At 36.2% G+C, this 21431-nt stretch overlaps 1 protein-coding gene across 4 annotated transcripts in view; it reads left to right on the top strand.

The window, feature by feature from the left end:
- LOC117408561 (sushi domain-containing protein 1-like) overlaps positions 1 to 21431 on the top strand; it is a 40182-nt gene continuing 18751 nt past the window's right edge. For 2 of the 4 annotated variants that reach the window (XM_059023125.1, XM_059023123.1), the window contains exons 1-19: positions 3 to 310; positions 1453 to 1593; positions 1969 to 2124; positions 2769 to 2921; positions 3695 to 3874; positions 5887 to 6039; positions 7113 to 7253; positions 7632 to 7787; positions 8429 to 8581; positions 9355 to 9534; positions 11230 to 11382; positions 12402 to 12581; positions 13787 to 13966; positions 14433 to 14612; positions 15330 to 15509; positions 15976 to 16155; positions 16686 to 16865; positions 17977 to 18156; positions 19022 to 19201. In XM_059023125.1, coding sequence (XP_058879108.1) covers positions 214 to 310; positions 1453 to 1593; positions 1969 to 2124; positions 2769 to 2921; positions 3695 to 3874; positions 5887 to 6039; positions 7113 to 7253; positions 7632 to 7787; positions 8429 to 8581; positions 9355 to 9534; positions 11230 to 11382; positions 12402 to 12581; positions 13787 to 13966; positions 14433 to 14612; positions 15330 to 15509; positions 15976 to 16155; positions 16686 to 16865; positions 17977 to 18156; positions 19022 to 19201 — 3103 coding nt within the window. In that variant the 5' untranslated portion in view covers positions 3 to 213. Of the gene's footprint in view, positions 311 to 1452; positions 1594 to 1968; positions 2125 to 2768; positions 2922 to 3694; positions 3875 to 5886; positions 6040 to 7112; positions 7254 to 7631; positions 7788 to 8428; positions 8582 to 9354; positions 9535 to 11229; positions 11383 to 12401; positions 12582 to 13786; positions 13967 to 14432; positions 14613 to 15329; positions 15510 to 15975; positions 16156 to 16685; positions 16866 to 17976; positions 18157 to 19021; positions 19202 to 21431 lie in introns of all 4 variants that reach the window. The other 2 variants (XR_009328571.1, XM_059023127.1) reach the window with 2 other exon arrangements.

Here is a 21431-nt window from a genome sequence, read left to right as displayed (position 1 = left end):
ATAGCGCGGTCAGTACAATCATGTTTAACTGGATTAGATAGATTCCCCTCCAACACCAGAAAGGCGAGGAAACTCGTTTTTGAAAACCACCTTTTCCAGCCTGTTCCGAATCCCGGTTATCACTGCTGGTCAGAAGTGAAAAGACAGCAGACAGGAAAGGGTCTGAGATGTGGATAAATAGAAGAGACCCCACTCTGGAGAAACCAAAAGCAAATGAAAAGGAATATTGTCAGAATGGTGTGGAGCAGTGCTGAGGGGTGCTTTGCCTTGCTTCTGCTTCTCATGTTCACAAGAGTACAAGAGGGTCAGGGTGAGAAAACTTAAAGACAACCCCTTATAATCCTGTTGTGTATTAAAGTTACATTTCTAGGAAAGTAGACAGATACCTGAACTTGTGCCTTCATCAGTGCTTTATGTTTGGTATTATGTTTGTCGTATTGAAATAATTTTCTTTGTAGTTTTACAGCAGAATTTAGTTTTTGTGCAAGAGCAGCTTTTCTGAATGGTAGATAACAATTTGATCAGTATAAAACTAAAGGTGTTGCTCAGAATAATAATTCACCTGTTGTTTATTTCTAGTTGTAAACCAATAAAATGGTTGTGTTCCTTTCAGAAAATGTGCCTTCACCCTTGCACTTGTTTCAGTATTTCTTCAATTGTTTTAAGGAAACTGGTACAGGGTTTAATTTCTATACCAGTATACCTTTTTTTTTACTTCTGAATTTATTATACTGTATATATTCTATCTAAACATAAAGAATTCCATGTCAGCAAAATATATGTATGCATCTGAGAAAGAACACTTTATGAAGGTTTTTCATATATTTTTTAATAGGGTAAAAAATTGTTAGGGTACTTTGGCAAAAATAACTGACACAGAGGGAATTACAGTAATCTCTGGTAATTATTCCCCACTGGGCATGCCATACTGTAATGGAGGAATGTCACACTCTTCATATAACTGGAGAGCCAGCATTAACTTGGTATTAACATGTATGTCACACATTTTTGCATATGCAGTCTCTGGAGAATTGCTTATAAAAAATGTGATTAAGCGTGTCATTGCTTTTGTGTATGAAGCCATTGTAAAGTGTGTTTGTTTCAAGGCTCCAATGAGCTTTAGAAGGGCATATACTGTAGGATAATGACCACTCTACTCAAAATGTGAGAAGATCAATGAAGCTTATCATTTTATGTTTTTAGCTCTATTTTTTTTTTACATTGATCTGCTGGTGCTCAGGGATATTACTTCTGGTCATAAGGTCTTAGACAGGTTATGTGGGATTAAGGGCTTGCGAGTTTTGTGGTCATTGACATACAATATATATATATATATATATATATATATATATATATATATATATATATATATATATATATATATATATATATATATACACACACCAATAGATAGAGATTAACAATCAAACTGTATCTCTCTGCTTTTTTAAGCCATAACAACTGGTAACACCGTAGACATCTGTACCACTTGTCATGCCAATGCTACGTGTGACAAGAAGACAGATGGCAGTGGTGGGATGGTCTGCAACTGCAAGTATGGGTTTCTAGGAAATGGGAGGACACAGTGCCATGGTAAGTCTTTACTTTTCATTCTTTCAAAGGATCTAAACTAAACCACTGGATTTTTTTTTTTAGAAAAACTTTATTATAAGAATTAAGAACAATGTCTGATACAGAATTGACCACTATCAGGAATGAAGAATTGAGCATGAGAGTGGTACACAGATTTGGTGGGCTCAGCCAAAATAAGCCATGATAATTTCACAGAGATGTGCACTGTGTATATTGTAAGATTTGTCATGGATCTTATAAGACTATATATACAGGGTGATTAGAAAGTAAGTTTACCACATCAACGCACCATATCACATATAGTAAATGTACGTTCTAATCACCCTGTATAATTAAATTGGCAGCAGAACAATACAGCTTGTTCTTCTTACACAGACAAAGATGAGTGCCAGATTGGTGCCACCGACATCTGTGGTGAACACACAGCCTGCTATAACACATATGGGAGCTTCTACTGCACCTGTCTGGATGGGTACAGCCCCTCCAACAGAATGGCCTCGTTCATTCCAAATGACGGAACCTACTGCGATGGTATGTGGCTTAAACAGTCTTATTGATAAAGCTTACGCAATTGGTCAGAAGTGACCATTGCACTGAATTCTGCATAGTATGCAACACAAAAAATTTTACTCACAAACATTACACATGTTATTTTATAACAGTCTTTTTTAAACATACTGCTGATAACAACAGTTAAATTCTGAAATAACCTATGATTGTACTGATAGCAAACATAGCTAGCAGCACAACTAATGCACAATTGTACACCAAAGCACCAACCAAAAAGGAAATGCATGCACATATTAGAAATAACTTAATATTAACAGGAAATAGCTTTTTTTTACATTTAAACTGCACTTTAGCCTACACCGACACCCTTTCTAAATAATTGAATGTATATTTTTGTGATTTGGTACTATAGTTTCATATGAAAGTAGCCAGGGGTTCAAGACATCAGAAAGCACTCTTTTTGTAGGGTCCATATGTTTTGCTGAAAGTATAAATTATGCATGCATTCTTTTGTTTTTCATGTTTGGCAATATAGTCAAATTTAATTCCTCTGCAAAATGACTTTCTCATGTTGTAAATGAACATGTGAAGGGCAGATCAATCTTACTCTGCTCTCCTCAGTAGAGTTTATATTGTATTGTTCACTGACGATTCTTTGTTTTAAGATATTGATGAATGTCAGGTCAGTGGTATATGTAGAGAAGGAGGGCTGTGCAAAAATCTCCCCGGAGCTTTTAACTGTACCTGCGCTGAAGGATACACAGTAACAAATGCAAGTGAACCATTCAATCCTGTCAAGGATGCAGCTTTTTGCAAAGGTAAAAGAAGCTTTTTTCAGAGGTAAAATAAAAAATGCAAGACGCACTTTAATTTAAAGGAATGCTCTTCAAAGCTTTTCGGAATGTATTTCTCATAAGGTTGAAGGCATGATCATTTTTTTCTCTTGATAGATAACTAACTGCTTCTTCTAAACAATAGAGATACTGTAAATGCATATTGATCACATGACCCAATTGTAAAGATTGGGAGCACAGAGTAATATATTGTAATGGCTTTGGTTTTCTACTGCTACATCACTGTTACTGAATTCAAGATTATGTCAGCTGCCGTCACTGGCACATCACTCAGGTCTCGCAGGCACACATTTACCCATGGGCATAGCTTTGTACCGCTGCACCTTTATGCTGACTGAATTTGAATGTTTTTGATCTGTTTATTGTCCCATGATATGTGATATTAATCATCATGTATCACTGTTCCATCATGTATCAGTGGCATGTTTATTAAACCCACCAACAAGAGTATTATAAAAATGATCACTAATGGTTTACCTAGGAACTGGGGGCAAGTATTTCTTCTCCCTGAAACAGCTTGTTAAAGATTTGCAATGGGATTGTAAATAGAGTGCTGGTGGACATCACAAAACTCACAATCAAAGATATTACTGAGATAATAGTAAAAATGTGTATGTAAATTATACCAGTTCATATACTGAGTGCATAATGGCGAACTTGTTTTGAATAATAACACTACTATGAAGCATTACATTTTCTTATTTAACATTTTATTTATTTTTGAATTTTTTTTTCAGCTGTGGATTGTGGTCCCCCTCCTATCATTCCGCATGCTTACCTGCTTTCAGAAACTGGAACAAGCTATGGGAATGTGGTTAAATACAGTTGCTTCCAAGGGTATGTCTTGAAAAGTGGAAATGACACAACCGTATGTAACGCAGGGGGAGAATGGGAAGAGCCCAGTTTGGTGTGTGAAGGTAAGTCTGTTAATTATTTCCTGGTTTTGACATTTTTAATTTTGTACAGTATGTGCATTTTGTGCAGTTTGTGTATTGGTGTGTTTTGAAGTTTTGGTGTGGCAAAATTGAATCCATTTTAAAGGAGAATGAATATATATATATATATATATATATATATATATATATATATATATATATATATATATATATGGTACAGACACATACAGGCGGTCTCCCTTTGGTAAGATTAATGTCATGCTGTAGGTACCTATGCCTACCTATTGAGAAAAATATGAAAAATATGAAACTGCTCCTAGCAACTGATACCATGTTTCCATTGGTTTGTAAAAATGACCACCTTCTCACTGGTTTTGTCTACAATCCAATCTTCAACTGGAAGTTTTACAACAGTCAGTGGGCAGCAGTGTGGAGTAGTGGATAGGGCTCTGGACTCTTGACCGGAGGGTTGTGGGTTTAATCCCCAGTGGGGGACACTGCAGTTGTACCCTTGAGCAAGGTACTTTACCTAGATTGCTCCTGTAAAAACCCAACTGTATAAATGGGTAATTGTATGTAAAAATAATGTGATATCTGTATAATGTGATATGTTGTAACAATTGTAAGTCGCCCTGGATAAGGGCGTCTGCTAAGAAATAAATAATAATAATAATAATAATAATAATAATAATAATAATAATAATAATAATAATAATAATAATAACGGTCAACATTTTTGGTGTAATTGTCATTTATAAATGAATTCACCATCCTCCAGTGTTTCCCTGATAATTTAATTTGTTCACAGGCCTCCGTTCGGCCTTGTGATCGTGGTCTAGAAGAACATTATTACTGTTGGAGCACAGCAAAGGATCTTTAAAATAACTGCAAAAAATAACCAAATTCCATTCTAATAACACTTGAATCTAAATGACTGAAACTACACTACTGTTTTTGTTAAAGATATAATAAGATATAATTTGGTATAAAATGCTTTTCACTGGAAGAAAGATATAATCAGTGTTCATGAGGATAGGCCTCTTTTACCTGCTGGCAATTCATCAGCAGCACTCAAATACTACAACTCTTGTTGATCATGTGTTATGTCACATGGTTCAACTACGTTGCATGATATTGCATAATGAGTTGCATGTTTTTAAATATCATACAATGTTGTTCTGAACAATCATACAAGATATGTCAAACAAAACTGGCAATGGTCATAATGACAGTTCATGGGATTACTTTATTAGAATGCAATACTAAATAGTAATTGAATCCATGTATATCTACATTTGAATTAACTCCTCTTATTTTAACCCGATTAGACAATTCGATAAGCAAAAAATAACATAGTAATTTGTTGCAAAAAATAACCTCATAGTAATTTGTTATTGCGAATTGAATTATAATGAACAATACAGGGTATTCTAGAAATGGAGGTGCACTTTGCTGGAAGAGGAAAAAATGGTCCTAAATGAAATATAACAAGAAAAATTAAGGAGGGACCGTCTGAAAAGCCTACAAATAGTATTCCTCTGTCTCCTGCTGTCAAACCCTGTTGTATTTTTGTGTTGCCTTCATTCCTCAATTATAATCAGCTCCTGGGTTTTCTACATGTTACATTTGCATTTCAAAGCATATGTAAACTAACATTGGATTCAGTTATCAAAAACGCATTCGAAAATATCTTCTATAACCTCTTTTGCTTGGTAATTTATTCAAATGTTGTAGAATACTATTCCTCTGAAGTTTCATTTGTTTTTTTATATTTGGTACCATCGTTTAATATGTAAGTAGCCAGGGGAGCATCGGAAAGCACTCTTTTTGTAGGTTTTCCATATGTTATGATGAAAGTATAAATCAGGCATGCATTTTTTTTTCATAATTGGCCATATAGTCAAATTTCATTCCTCTGCAAAATAACTTTCTCATGTTGTAAATGAACATGTAAAAGGCAGATCAATCTTACTCTCCTCTCCTCAGTAAAGTTTATATTGTATTGTTCACTGAGGATTCTTGTTTGTTTTAAGATATTGATGAATGTCAAGTCAGAGGTATATGTGGAGAAGGAGGGCTGTGCAAAAATCTACCTGGAGATTTTAACTGTACCTGCGCTGAAGGATACACAGTAACAAATGCAAGTGAACCATTCAATCCTGTCAAGGATGCAGCTTTTTGCAAAGGTAAAAAATTGCTTTATTCAGACGTAAAATAAAAAATGCAAGACACACTTTAGTTTAAAGGAAGTGCTCTTCAAAGCTTTTCAGAATGTATTTCTCATAAGGTTGAAGGCATGATCATTATTTTCTCTTGATAGATAACTAACTGCTTCTTCTAAACAATAGAGATACTGTAAATGCAGATTGATCACATGACCCAATTGTAAAGCTTGGGAACACAGAGTAAGATATTGTAATGGCTTTGGTTCCTCTACTGCTAGATCACTATTGCTTAATTCAAGATTATGAGGAACGATTGGTCTTAAATGAAAACTAACAAACATGAGGAATAAGGAGGGCAGTCTGAAAAACCTAAAAAGAGCTTGTTTTAAATCAGCTTCATATTTTCAATGTTATGGAAACTCCTCGGACAATATCAAATGGTATCATTCATGTTGACCTATGACCTTATGAGGCTGCCATATTGGTCATGTATCTTTTTGGATGATAAAGACTTTTGCGCTTTGCAGTATACAACTGTATTCCATAATTCTCTAGGCCAATTGAGGTTATTACACAAGAACAAAATTAAAGGTGTTTTACATACAAATTGAACTGTTTCACAGCCACATTGTTTTAACCTTTGGCCATATAAACACCATGCCCCTAGAGCATAACTATTAACCTGCCTCGCCTGCAATTACAACAGCAAGAATATTTATATATATTTTATATAAATATATATATTTTTATTATATCATGCAATGCTGGCTCTGAGGATCAGTCTAGATTTGGCCTCCCCAGCGCATCAGCCTGCACAACTTTTGAATGAATTTTGTTTATTTATTTAAATGTTATATATTTATTGAAGTTAATTAGTTCATTCTTTTCTGTTGAGTCCCGCTGGCATAATCGTGTTCAGTCTATTTATCCATTTACTTTCTTTTATTCTTCTATATGTTGCATTGTCTAATTTGAGCTGTTCTAATTCTACAAACTTTACATCATTTATGTCATGTCCCTGACTGGTGATATATATACACACACACCAATAGATAGAGATTAACAATCAAACTGTATCTCTCTGCTTTTTTAAGCCATAACAACTGGTAACACCGTAGAAATCTGTACCACTTGTCATGTCAATGCTACGTGTGACAAGAAGACAGATGGCAGTGGTGGGATGGTCTGCAACTGCAAGTATGGGTTTCTAGGAAATGGGAGGACACAGTGCCATGGTAAGTCTTTACTTTTCATTCTTTCAAAGGATCTAAACTAAACCACTGGATTTTTTTTTTTTTTAGAAAAACTTTATTATAAGAATTAAGAACAATGTCTGATACAGAATTGACCACTATCGGGAATGAAGAATTGAGCATGAGAGTGATACACAGGTTTGGTGGGCTCAGCCAAGATAAGCCATGATAATTTCATAGAGATGTGCACTGTGTATATTGTAAGATTTGTCATGGATCTGATAAGACTATATATACAGGGTGATTAGAAAGTAAGTTTACCACATCAACGCACCATATCACATATAGTAAATGTACGTTCTAATCACCCTGTATAATTAAATTGGCAGCAGAACAATACAGCTTGTTCTTCTTACACAGACAAAGACGAGTGCCAGATTGGTGCCACCGACATCTGTGGTGAACACACAGCCTGCTATAACACATATGGGAGCTTCTACTGCACCTGTCTGGATGGGTACAGCCCCTCCAACAGAATGGCCTCGTTCATTCCAAATGACGGAACCTACTGCGATGGTATGTGGCTTAAACAGTCTTATTGATAAAGCTTACGCAATTGGTCAGAAGTGACCATTGCACTGAATTCTGCATAGTATGCAACACAATTTTTACCCACAAACATTACACATGTTATTTTATAACAGTCTTTTTTAAACATACTGCTGATAACAACAGTTAAATTCTGAAATAACCTATGATTGTACTGATAGCAAGCATAGCTAGCAGCACAACTAATGCACAATTGTACACCAAAGCACCAACCAAAAAGGAAATGCATGCACATATTAGAAATAACTTAATATTAACAGGAAATAGCTTTTTTTTACATTTAAACTGCACTTTAGCCTACACTGACACCCTTTCTAAATAATTGAATGTATATTTTTGTGATTTGGTACTATAGTTTCATATGAAAGTAGCCAGGGGTTCAAGACATCAGAAAGCACTCTTTTTGTAGGGTCCATATGTTTTGCTGAAAGTATAAATTATGCATGCATTCTTTTGTTTTTCATGTTTGGCAATATAGTCAAATTTAATTCCTCTGCAAAATGACTTTCTCATGTTGTAAATGAACATGTGAAGGGCAGATCAATCTTACTCTGCTCTCCTCAGTAGAGTTTATATTGTATTGTTCACTGACGATTCTTTGTTTTAAGATATTGATGAATGTCAGGTCAGTGGTATATGTAGAGAAGGAGGGCTGTGCAAAAATCTCCCTGGAGCTTTTAACTGTACCTGCGCTGAAGGATACACAGTAACAAATGCAAGTGAACCATTCAATCCTGTCAAGGATGCAGCTTTTTGCAAAGGTAAAAGAAGCTTTTTTCAGAGGTAAAATAAAAAATGCAAGACGCACTTTAATTTAAAGGAATGCTCTTCAAAGCTTTTCGGAATGTATTTCTCATAAGGTTGAAGGCATGATCATTTTTTTCTCTTGATAGATAACTAACTGCTTCTTCTAAACAATAGAGATACTGTAAATGCATATTGATCACATGACCCAATTGTAAAGATTGGGAGCACAGAGTAATATATTGTAATGGCTTTGGTTTTCTACTGCTACATCACTGTTACTGAATTCAAGATTATGTCAGCTGCCGTCACTGGCACATCACTCAGGTCTCGCAGGCACACATTTACCCACGGGCATAGCTTTGTACCGCTGCACCTTTATGCTGACTGAATTTGAATGTTTTTGATCTGTTTATTGTCCCATGATATGTGATATTAATCATCACGTATCACTGTTCCATCATGTATCAGTGGCATGTTTATTAAACCCACCAGCAAGAGTATTATAAAAATGATCACTAATGGTTGACCTAGGAACTGGGGGCAAGTATTTCTTCTCCCTGAAACAGCTTGTTAAAGATTTGCAATGGGATTGTAAATAGAGTGCTGGTGGACATCACAAAACTCACAATCAAAGATATTACTGAGATAATAGTAAAAATGTGTATGTAAATTATACCAGTTCATATACTGAGTGCATAATGGCGAACTTGTTTTGAATAATAACACTACTATGAAGCATTACATTTTCTTATTTAACATTTTATTTATTTTTGAATTTTTTTTTCAGCTGTGGATTGTGGTCCCCCTCCTATCATTCCGCATGCTTACCTGCTTTCAGAAACTGGAACAAGCTATGGGAATGTAGTTAAATACAGTTGCTTCCAAGGGTATGTCTTGAAAAGTGGAAATGACACAACCGTATGTAACGCAGGGGGAGAATGGGAAGAGCCCAGTTTGGTGTGTGAAGGTAAGTCTGTTAATTATTTCCTGGTTTTGACATTTTTAATTTTGTACAGTATGTGCATTTTGTGCAGTTTGTGTATTGGTGTGTTTTGAAGTTTTGGTGTGGCAAAATTGAATCCATTTTAAAGGAGAATTAATATATATATATATATATATATATATATATATATATATATATATATATATATATATATAATGGTACAGACACATACAGGCGGTCTCCCTTTGGTAAGATTAATGTCATACTGTAGGTACCTATGCCTACCTATTGAGAAGAATATGAAAAATATGAAACTGCTCCTAGCAACTGATACCATGTTTCCATTGGTTTGTAAAAATGACCACCTTGTCACTGGTTTTGTCTACAATCCAATCTTCAACTGGAAGTTTTACAACGGTCAACTATGGTCTTTATGTATTACATTTTTGATATAATTATCATTTATAAATAAATTCACCATCCTCCAGTGTTTCCCTGATAATTTAATTTGTTCACAGGCCTCTGTTCTGCCTTACGATCGTGGTCTAGAAGAACATTATTACTGTTGGAGCACAGCAAAGGATCTTTAAAATAACTGCAAAAAATAACCAAATTCCATTTTAATAACACTTGAATCTAAATGACTGAAACTACACTACTGTTTTTGTTAAAGATATAATAAGATATAATTTGGTATAAAATGCTTTTCACTGGAAGAAAGATATAATCAGTGTTCATGAGGATAGGCCTCTTTTACCTGCTGGCAATTCATCAGCAGCACTCAAATACTACAACTCTTGTTGATCATGTGTTATGTCACATGGTTCAACTACGTTGCATGATATTGCATAATGAGTTGCATGTTTTTAAATATCATACAATGTTGTTCTGAACAATCATACAAGATATGTCAAACAAAACTGGCAATGGTCATAATGACAGTTCATGGGATTACTTTATTAGAATGCAATACTAAATAGTAATTGAATCCATGTATATCTACATTTGAATTAACTCCTCTTATTTTAACCCGATTAGACAATTCGATAAGCAAAAAATAACCTCATAGTAATTTGTTATTGCGAATTGAATTATAATGAACAATACAGGGTATTCTAGAAATGGAGGTGCACTTTGCTGGAAGAGGAAAAAATGGTCCTAAATGAAATATAACAAGAAAAATTAAGGAGGGACCGTCTGAAAAGCCTACAAATAGTATTCCTCTGTCTCCTGCTGTCAAACCCTGTTCTATTTTTGTGTTGCCTTCATTCCTCAATTATAATCAGCTCCTGGGTTTTCTACATGTTACATTTGCATTTCAAAGCATATGTAAACTAACATTGGATTCAGTTATCAAAAACGCATTAGAATATATCTTCTATAACCTCTTTTGCTTGGTAATTTATTCAAATGTTGTAGAATACTATTCCTCTGAAGTTTCATTTGTATTTTTATATTTGGTACCATCGTTTAATATGTAAGTAGCCAGGGGAGCATCGGAAAGCACTCTTTTTGTAGGTTTTCCATATGTTATGATGAAAGTATAAATCAGGCATGCTTTTTTTTTTTCATAATTGGCCATATAGTCAAATTTCATTCCTCTGCAAAATAACTTTCTCATGTTGTAAATGAACATGTAAAAGGCAGATCAATCTTACTCTCCTCTCCTCAGTAAAGTTTATATTGTATTGTTCACTGAGGATTCTTGTTTGTTTTAAGATATTGATGAATGTCAAGTCAGAGGTATATGTGGAGAAGGAGGGCTGTGCAAAAATCTACCTGGAGATTTTAACTGTACCTGCGCTGAAGGATACACAGTAACAAATGCAAGTGAACCATTCAATCCTGTCAAGGATGCAGCTTTTTGCAAAGGTAAAAAATTGCTTTTTTCAGAGGTAAAATAAAAAATGCAAGACACACTTTAATTTAAAGGAAGTGCTCTTCAAAGCTTTTCAGAATGTATTTCTCATAAGGTTGAAGGCATGATCATTATTTTCTCTTGATAGATAACTAGCTGCTTCTTCTAAAGAACAGAGTTACTGTAAATGCAGATTGATCACATGACCCAATTGTAAAGCTTGGGAACACAGAGTAAGATATTGTAATGGCTTTGGTTCCTCTACTGCTAGATCACTAGGGGAAGAGTGTTGCAGGGGGACAGGTTTATGGTTACACTCTGGTGTTCTAGATGTGCTTCGAGGTTAGACAGCAGAACCTTTAAAAAAATAGCTCCTGGTGATTCCCTTTTGGTGCAGAAGGTGACAGGACTGGAGTCTGAAGACCTCTTTATTTTTGGACTCTTTTGGGGTACTTGCTTACTTTGCTGCCACACACCACTTGTTAATGTAAAGAAGGATTATACAATACAGAAGAAAGGAATTGTTCTGTTTATTCTATAAACGGTTACTGGGAAAATGTATGGGGAAAAAAGTATTTTAAAATAACTTTATTTATCCCATTTTTAAAATGAGTTAGTAATCTGAAAGAATGACAGTGGGCCATTAGTCAATTGACATTATATGACCCTACATTGGTTAGCATTGGACTTTTATTGCCTAACATATAATGGCCCCAGTTACTGTTCTACATCTATTGTTATGTCCTTAGGTCTCACACACATTGCAATGAGCTTTGGAACTTGTTCCTTAGCCATATGTTCTTTATCTTGGAATTACATATCAGTACTAATAGCACTATATACAGTACAGAGGATTTGTAACATGGGAATATGTTATTCTCTTTTAAAAACAATATAGGGTTTTCCAGGTAAAAATATAATAACCACTTGTGTTTACACGTGGGTGACATCGGTACTAAGTAATACCAAAAATGGAGTTACATAGCCAGACTGAAAGTGAATAATAGCAGCACTGTGTTGATTTCCCTCCTAGAGATTGACTGCGGTCAGCCCCCCATGCTGCCACACTCCGCTATGCTGTGGAACAGCAGTGCAGGACTGGGCAGCGTGGTGTATTATAACTGTAAAGAAGGATTTTACAGAGCTGGAGGAAGGAATTTCTCGGTTTGCACTAAAAGCGGTTATTGGGAAAATGCCTCTTTACTATGTAAAGGTAATGATTACTGCATGAGTTTTTGTTCCTAATGTTTTCCAGCTCATCATAAAAAACTATAAAACAAACAGCCTGCTTCATAAAAATTTGACGATGAGTTTTTTAAAGCCTGTTATAGATAATTAATAAGGCTTTTGTGAAACCTTGTCGTTAGTCAAATTGATTATTTGTTTAGTTTGGTGAATGCATATGTAACTGGAAGGAAAGCCACCAAAATTAAGATGCAGATGAACCATCTTAAATACAAATCAGGACAGGCACCTGATACCAATGTGATAATTAATACCTACTGAAAAGTGATAATTAATACCTATTAGGCCAGTATTTCGTCTGGTTGCATGTAGATGCAGCTGCCTTGTATGTGGAATTGTTCAGGGCCCCCTGGTATTTACTAGCGAATGTAAAAGAATCAGTGGGATACCATTATAATACCAGTTTAGTACTCTTGAGTAAACTGTAGAAGAACCAATAGTAGGCCAAACCATTACCAGCAATGCAACACTGTGGATTTGCAATTAAAACTGAAGAGTGGTCTTGATACAGTACCAGAAAACAAAACCTGATACGGTACAGGAGTATCTTTTGCATCTTGTACCATTGAAATAAAATACCTCTATATTCTACCACTGCCATTTTACCAATAAGCCATTATAGATTCTGCAATTAGTTTGCTGTTCTCTGTTAACTCCATATGAGGAGCTTTGTGTGATTCCTTTTGCACTTGAAACTACAAATGGAAGTGTAGAAATGTCGTATCCTTCATGTTTGAAAATGTCCACACAAGGTCTGTTTTAGATAGGTGGCTCTCCCTCTGTGTCAGATGATGACATTCCAAACCTGTGGGATACTTCCAGTTACTGTTGTTTCTTTCACTTATGCTGTCATGTTGTAGGCATTCTCTTTCTCTGTAAGAGCTGAGCATCCCACACAAGGGAAGCAACAAAGACACGGCAGTAAATTCGTAACACTGAATCTCTGGTACAAATAGACAGGGGAGGGGACTTGCCACTTCATTGATTTATTTTGGAGATATTATTCTGACCGGAGTTGGGATTTACTGGGACATCAGGGTTCACACTCCCTGTATTATATTCAGCTTCATTTATGTTATATGGACTGGTCCTCCTGGGTCCCACTGCCAGTTAGGACTGCCATAGTCACACTCATAGTGAATAATGGCAGCACTGTGTTGATTTCCCTCCTAGAGATTGACTGCGGTCAGCCCCCCATGCTGCCACACACCGCTATGCTGTGGAACAGCAGTGCAGGACTGGGCAGCGTGGTGTATTATAACTGTAAAGAAGGATTTTACAGAGCTGGAGGAAGGAATTTCTCGGTTTGCACTAAAAGCGGTTATTGGGAAAATGCCTCTTTACTTTGTAAAGGTAATGATTACTGCATGAGTTTTTGTTCCTAATGTTTTCTATCTCATCATAAAAAACAAAACAAACAGCCCGCTTCATGAAACTTTGACTATTACAGTTTTTTAAAGCCTGTTACAAATGATAAATAAGGATTTTTGTGAAACCTTTTTTTAATAGTGTGACCTGTGTCGTTAGTCAAATTGATTAATTGTTTGTCTTTGTGAAGGTGTATGTGACTGGATGGAAAGCCACCAAAATTAAGATGCAGATGAACCATCATAAATATAGATCAGGGCAGGTACCTGAAACCAATAACCATTCATGAAGTGATAATTACTATCTATTAGGCCACTATTTTACCTGGGATACCATTATAATACCAGTTTATTACTTTGAGTAAACCTTAGAAGAACCAATAGCACAGTTAGGGCTGCCGTAGTCACACTCATAGTGAATAATGGCAGCACTGTGTTGATTTCCCTCCTAGAGATTGACTGCGGTCAGCCCCCCATGCTGCCACACACCGCTATGCTGTGGAACAGCAGTGCAGGACTGGGCAGCGTGGTGTATTATAACTGTAAAGAAGGATTTTACAGAGCTGGAGGAAGGAATTATTCGGTTTGCACTATAAACGGTTACTGGGAAAATGCCTCTTTACTTTGTAAAGGTAATGGACTTCTTTTGTAATAACCTGCATGTTTTTTTTTTTTTTTTTTAATTGTTACCAACTCCAATGAAACAAAACTTGTTTATCAATCTACCTTCATACAAAAACAACCTTTAATGCTGTTTCCAAGCAGCTAACACTTTGAATACCAGAATTGTCCTGAACTACTGCAATTCAGTTCACCCTTGGGAATCAAAGGGGTCTGTTCAAGTTTAATGTCTAGAAATGCAAAGAAACACAATGTGGCACAACATAAATTCCAAAGATCTGAGTATTGTAGTTTGCACAATACATCTATGAAAACTCAAGTGATATAATTTACAGATTATGTTACCTCAGCAATATCAGTAATAGAAGTATGCCATACAGTACAACATTAGACTGTTACAGTCACATATATGAGATACAGATGTTGTGTGAGTATACTCTAAAACAGCATTCAGTGTCATCTTACCTTTGTCATGATTAGAATGAACACATCTTTTTGGCTAAATGCATTCACCATTTGCCAGTTTACGGATTTATAAAATCTGTTTGATTGAAGAAAAGTTATCACTTTTAATTTTACTTAACTTTTTACTTTTACTTAAGTACGTTTAATTTTCTGCTTCAACTTTTGTTATATGGACTGGTCCTCCTGGGTCCCACTGCCAGTTAGGACTGCCATAGTCACACTCATAGTGAATAATAGCAGCACTGTGTTGATTTCCCTCCTAGAGATTGACTGCGGTCAGCCCCCCATGCTGCCACACACCGCTATGCTGTGGAACAGCAGTGCAGGACTGGGCAGCGTGGTGCATTATAACTGTAAAGAAGGATTTTACAGAGCTGGAGGAAGGAATTTCTCGGTTTGCACTAAAAGCGGTTATTGGGAAAATGCCTCTTTACTTTGTAAAGGTAATGATTACTGCATGAGTTTTTGTTCCTAATGTTTTCTATCTCATCATAAAAAACAAAACAAACGACCTGCTTCATGAAACTTTGACTATTACAGTTTTTTAAAGCCTGTTACAAATGATAAATAAGGATTTTTGTGAAACCTTTTTTTAATAGTGTGACCTGTGTCGTTAGTCAAATTGATTAATTGTTTGTCTTTGTGAAAGTGTATGTGACTGGATGGAAAGCCACCAAAATTAAGATGCAGATGAACCATCATAAATACAGATCAGGGCAGGTACCTGAAACCAATAACCATTCATGACGTGATAATTACTATCTATTAGGCCACTATTTCACCTGGGATACCATTATAATACCAGTTTATTACTTTGAGTAAACCTTAGACGAACCAATAGCACTGTTAGGACTGCCGTAGTCACACTCATAGTGAATAATAGCAGCACTGTGTTGATTTCCCTCCTAGAGATTGACTGCGGTCAGCCCCCCATGCTGCCACACACCGCTATGCTGTGGAACAGCAGTGCAGGACTGGGCAGCATGGTGCATTATAAGTGTAAAGAAGGATTTTACAGAGCTGGAGGAAGGAATTATTCGGTTTGCACTATAAACGGTTACTGGGAAGATGCCTCTTTACTTTGTAAAGGTAATGATTACTGGATGCGTTTTTGTTCTTAATGTTTATCACCTCGTCATAAAAAAATCTAAAACAAACAGCCTGATTCATAAAACTTTGACACTTACATTTTTTTTAAAGCCTGTTATAGATGATTAATAAGGTTTTGTGAAGCCTTGTCGTTAGTCAAATTGATTATTTGTTTAGTTTTGTGAATGCATATGTTATGAAGGAAAGCCACCAAAATCAAAATGCAGATGAACCAACTTAAATAGAAATTAGGGCAGACACCTGAAACCAATAACCATTAACAAAGTGATAATTAATACCTATTAGGCCACTATTTCATCTGGTTGCATGTAGATGCAGTTGCCTTGTATGTGGAATTGTTCAGAGACCCCCTGGTATTTACTAGCGAGTGTAAAAGAATCAGTGCGATACCATTATAATACCAGTTTAGTAGTCTTGAGTAAACCTTAGAAGAACCAATAGCACAGTTAGGACTGCCATAGTCACACTCATAGTGAATAATGGCAGCACTGTGTTGATTTCCCTCCTAGAGATTGACTGCGGTCAGCCCCCCATGCTGCCACACACCGCTATGCTGTGGAACAGCAGTGCAGGACTGGGCAGCGTGGTGCATTATAACTGTAAAGAAGGATTTTACAGAGCTGGAGGAAGGAATTATTCGGTTTGCACTATAAACGGTTACTGGGAAAATGCCTCTTTACTATGTAAAGGTAATCGATTTATTTTGTACTTGTTTTTTATTTGCTTTGTTTTCAGCTAATGAGCTTCCCTGGGATGTACAAACCCACCCTATAGGGGGCATTAGTGATTTAGGGGCTGATGTAAGGATGCGTGCAAAGTGATTTAGGGCTGCAAAACACCCATTTTGCAGCAAAAATCTTCGTTTTGCACGTGCAAACTGTGTTTAGCTGCCATAAAGTGGGACTTTAGCGGACACTAAAAATGCGGCATATGTAAAGACTCTACATATTCAAACCCAAGGCGTTATTGTCTCACTCTGCAGGTCATCCTAGACCTAATAGCTGAATTACACCTTTTCATCACCTAGTTGATTGTCCTCCAGCAGCATTGACTTTGTCCACTATAGAGGACCATATGACCTCTTTGGTAGCAATTTCATATTGAGTGACCTCAGCCGTAAGGACTCTCGGCTCCTCCTCAGAAAACTTTTCTTTTGCATGCGCCAAGAGGACTTTGCTGCCCTTCCTCTGACATATATTTTTGTTTGGTTTGATTTTCATTCTCCCAAAATCTCATACAGCGCCTACTGCTCTCTGTATTCCTAACTCACCTCACCTCTGGGCTGTAAGTGCAGCTGCTAAATACCCCGATGCACAGGCGGCGCTCACTGTGACCCTCATTATCATGATTGCAGCTCATTATTTGTGTGTGTTGAGTAATTTGCATTGCTCTTAAGCTTACATAGGCCGTAGGGCCTTTAGGTAATTTAGATTTTGCAGCCGCAATTGTTTGCACTACGCCTATCTTTACATCAGCCTCTTAATGTCTTTTTGCAACCAGTGCTGCTACAGACTAGATAGATATATGACTTGCAGAACTTCAGTGTATGGTGATGAATACTGTGTATGTTGAGTGTGGGCATAGGGCAGGAGGTTAAATGGAGGGACAATCACTGTAAATCGCGACAGTTGTCAACCCTTGTGTTCATTGTGAGTGCCTACAAAAATCTGCATGCATAGTAAGATTAAACTAATCAGCTAGCCAGTTTAATCTGACTAACTCATGCAAATGAATAATTGAGTGTCTTGAATTGAAGTTTCCTCGTCTATCCCTTTACTAATACTTGCTTTCAACATATAGAAATCAACTGTGGTGCGCCAGCGCTCGTACCTCATACTGACATTCTGTGGGACAAAACAGCACATCTTGGGAGTGTGGTTTATTTCAAATGTAAAGAAGGATTTTTTGTAGAGAGAGGAAAAAATCGCTCTGTTTGTACAGCCAACGGATTCTGGGAGACTGTTACTCTAACTTGTAAAGGTATTTTTCTATTTATCAAATGCAAACCGCATAAGACAAGTAAAGGAATTGGGTAATTGCTATGATACTAATAAAATCAGTAGTACGTAAGAGCAAATTCAAATGAGAGGAAATAAATACAGTAAATAATTACGTTTGAGAGTGATTATGACTAAGAGCAGTTAAACTTAAAAAATATTTGGTTATAAGAGTAAATTCCATTAAGAGCAAGTTGTAAGTACAATAAATGGATAAGAACGATTTAAAATAAGAGCAATTACACGTGGTTACGGTTACTTTTATGAGTAAAATCATATGTAGAATCTCAGCAGTGGAGCCTAGTTTAACACAGGCACAGAAATGACAGCAAATATTTTTATTTGGCCGTTTTACCAAGAAGTACAATCGTATTTTTACACTATATTCATCATGTCATTTTTTAATGACCTCTTTAAGATAGTTTTTTTTTTTTTGTCTATTTTTAACAAGTTATTTAATTGGGCAATATTAAGAAACAGTTAACAAACTTGTAATTTAAAAAAAAAAAAAAGTGAAGGCTTTTAAAAGATGTCGAGATCCTTCCACACCACGTTTCATCAACGCATCAACCGCCAGCATTCTGAAGTAAAACGTTAATGTATTTCTTTTTTCATTTAGGACATTTACAAGGGTATTTAAGGTTGCATATCTAGTTTATGGTTAGTGCTGATTTTTAAGGTGTTGCTTCTTTGTTTTAAATGAAGACTGGCCTTTCAGATTAAAGATGCAATAATAACATAAAACTTTATCTAACAATGCTACTCTCAGCCAATTAATACCACATTACATCACACTCCTATGTTTGTCCACACAGTAACTAACTTTTGATTGCTTCTTTAACATACAGAAATCAACTGTGGAATACCACCGCCTGTACAATATACTGATATGCTCTGGGACAACACCTCACAGCTGGGGAGTGTGGTTTACTATAAATGCAAGGAAGGATTTTACACAGAGGAAGGAAAAAACTACTCTGTTTGTACAGCAAACAGGCGATGGGAAAATATTACTCTAAAATGCAAAGGTATTTGTATCGCACTGTAAAATTTACAACACTGTATATAAAATTCGTTTTCAATGGGTTTTTTTTTCAGTCCCTGTAGGATTAATGGTAATATGTAGTAATGCTATAAGGGGATGTATCACGTTTTTGGTTTTTCAATTTGGTTTCCATAATATACTGTACAGCAGTGTAAGCAATAAGAACTATTGTGGTACTGTAAGGAGAGGTTGGATTCTGAACCATGCACACAGCATAATGGATTTCTATGAAAAGTTGATATTTAATTTGTTAGACTATTAATCAACTAACAAACCTGTCAACATTTACAGTGTTATCATGGGATAATTTGCTGCAGGCAAGACTAAAGCTGCTAGCAAGATGTAGTGCCCCTAACGGTCCAGGTATTGTTATGGTTCATGAGGACCAGGGTTGAAAATCATTGTATGAACTCGTATGAGTTGTCAGTATGTAAGAAACATTGATCTGAACAGCAGCTGACCACAATATCGCCAGTAAATTACTGCCAGGTATAAATAAAGCTATAAATGCCCAAATAGCGGAAACTCTTACAAAAATTGCTTTACGTTTTCTGCAAAAACCACATTGCTTTGAGATGGGACTTTCTGAACGGCAGTGAGCCTGTGATTTTCTTTCCTGCAAATTTCCCAAAAAAGTTCCAGACTCTGTTGCTTTGAAACCAAAATGACTCGGGGCGCTGTTTCATTTTTCAATAACTTTATCTTTACTTGATTGCACTTTAGGTATGCGCAGCTAAAGGGAACAGAGGACATTATCGCTCCTGTAAACATAAGCCTGTCTTACTGGATCTTTTTTTGGTAATGTAATGAGATGTCAGGCTCAACATCCAAACAGTTTAGCAGCAGGCAGGTCTACATTATCAAAATATGAGGGGACGGGTGACTTGTACCACGTTTCCATGAACCACATAACCCGTGCTCGAGTTGAACACCCACACCTCTGTTTCCTTGTTTTTAAATGACTCCAGTTGGTTCCCAATTTGGGCGGGAGCCCGAATTATCTGGTCCGATTTCACTCCTCGGGCTGGTCTGAATTCTAAAGTCTGAATTCGGACTGGGAGGAAATTACATCACTAAATGTCAATCAAAAATGTTGTAGGGGGTGGGAACGTACCGTATAATGGGACATTTTGGGTGGTATGAAAATCGGATTTGCTACTTTGGGGGATTTTGACGGTTTTTGAATTGACGTTTTTTACATCGCATGGTCACAAAAAAATGCAACACATTTGGCTGTTAATTAAACCCTTGTAAAAAAAAAAAAAAAAAACCTTCACTTAATGCTTTTTTTTTTTCTTCACTTGTCCGTGAACAACATCTAAATGAAGTAAATACATTTCATTTAAACGTGTCACCCTTTAGTACATGAACAGTGCAGGAAACAGTTTGTTCTAAACACTACATGACGTTAGGTTACATGTTCAGAAATTGAAAACACAGTTCAACCTTGAAAAGATTCCAGAAGTTTCATTTTGAGACTTAATACTTGATAATTATATTTAGAACTTTAATTTGACAAGTGGGTCTAGCAACTTAGCCTGCCGCCACATTTTACAGTGGGCTTAGGCTCAGATTGTACAACTACAGATCAAGTCAAGTCTGCACCCCCATAATACAATTTAAATCATTAATTTGGCATTTTGCACAAGGTTGTTATGAGTAAATGCCTGCAGCAGGGGGCACTCTTACGCTGCAGTTTTAGCACAAGCAGTCTTCAACAATGCAGACACTGACAGACTAGTACACTTCAGCTGTAACACACACACTAGAGACAGTGGAAGTAACTATGTTACTTGATATTAAACACAGCAGTGCATTTGCAGTGTCATGGGAAGGGTGTAGTGGGCTAAAAGCTTTTAACCTGCTTTTAGTACTACCTGTAACATCTCGAAAACCACAAGTATTGTATTTTATGGGTATTGGAAAATGACGATTTAAAAATTAATATTTAGGTCCTGGTTTAAATAAAAATGTTGACTGTTTGTGGATAAGTTCAGAACCAGAGCAGTACAGTAAACAGCTCAACAAGCAACTGAAACTCCGCTAAACTGAAAACATTCCACTTGTTTTTTGCAATATACAATACTGATCTTTCTAGCAGATATCTTCCATCTGTGCAGGATAGGTTTTGTTTTGTTGGGAGTGGTTGGTTCTATTCAAGATTAAAGTGGTGATTTAATCTGGGCAGCATGCGTGCACTGTCCCCTGTTTAA

The sequence above is a fragment of the Acipenser ruthenus genome, chromosome 1 (assembly GCF_902713425.1).
Source record: "Acipenser ruthenus chromosome 1, fAciRut3.2 maternal haplotype, whole genome shotgun sequence".
Classification (NCBI taxonomy): domain Eukaryota; kingdom Metazoa; phylum Chordata; class Actinopteri; order Acipenseriformes; family Acipenseridae; genus Acipenser; species Acipenser ruthenus.
Note: the sequence above shows the minus strand (reverse complement) of the source record. Positions and strands in the feature narration are given on the sequence as shown.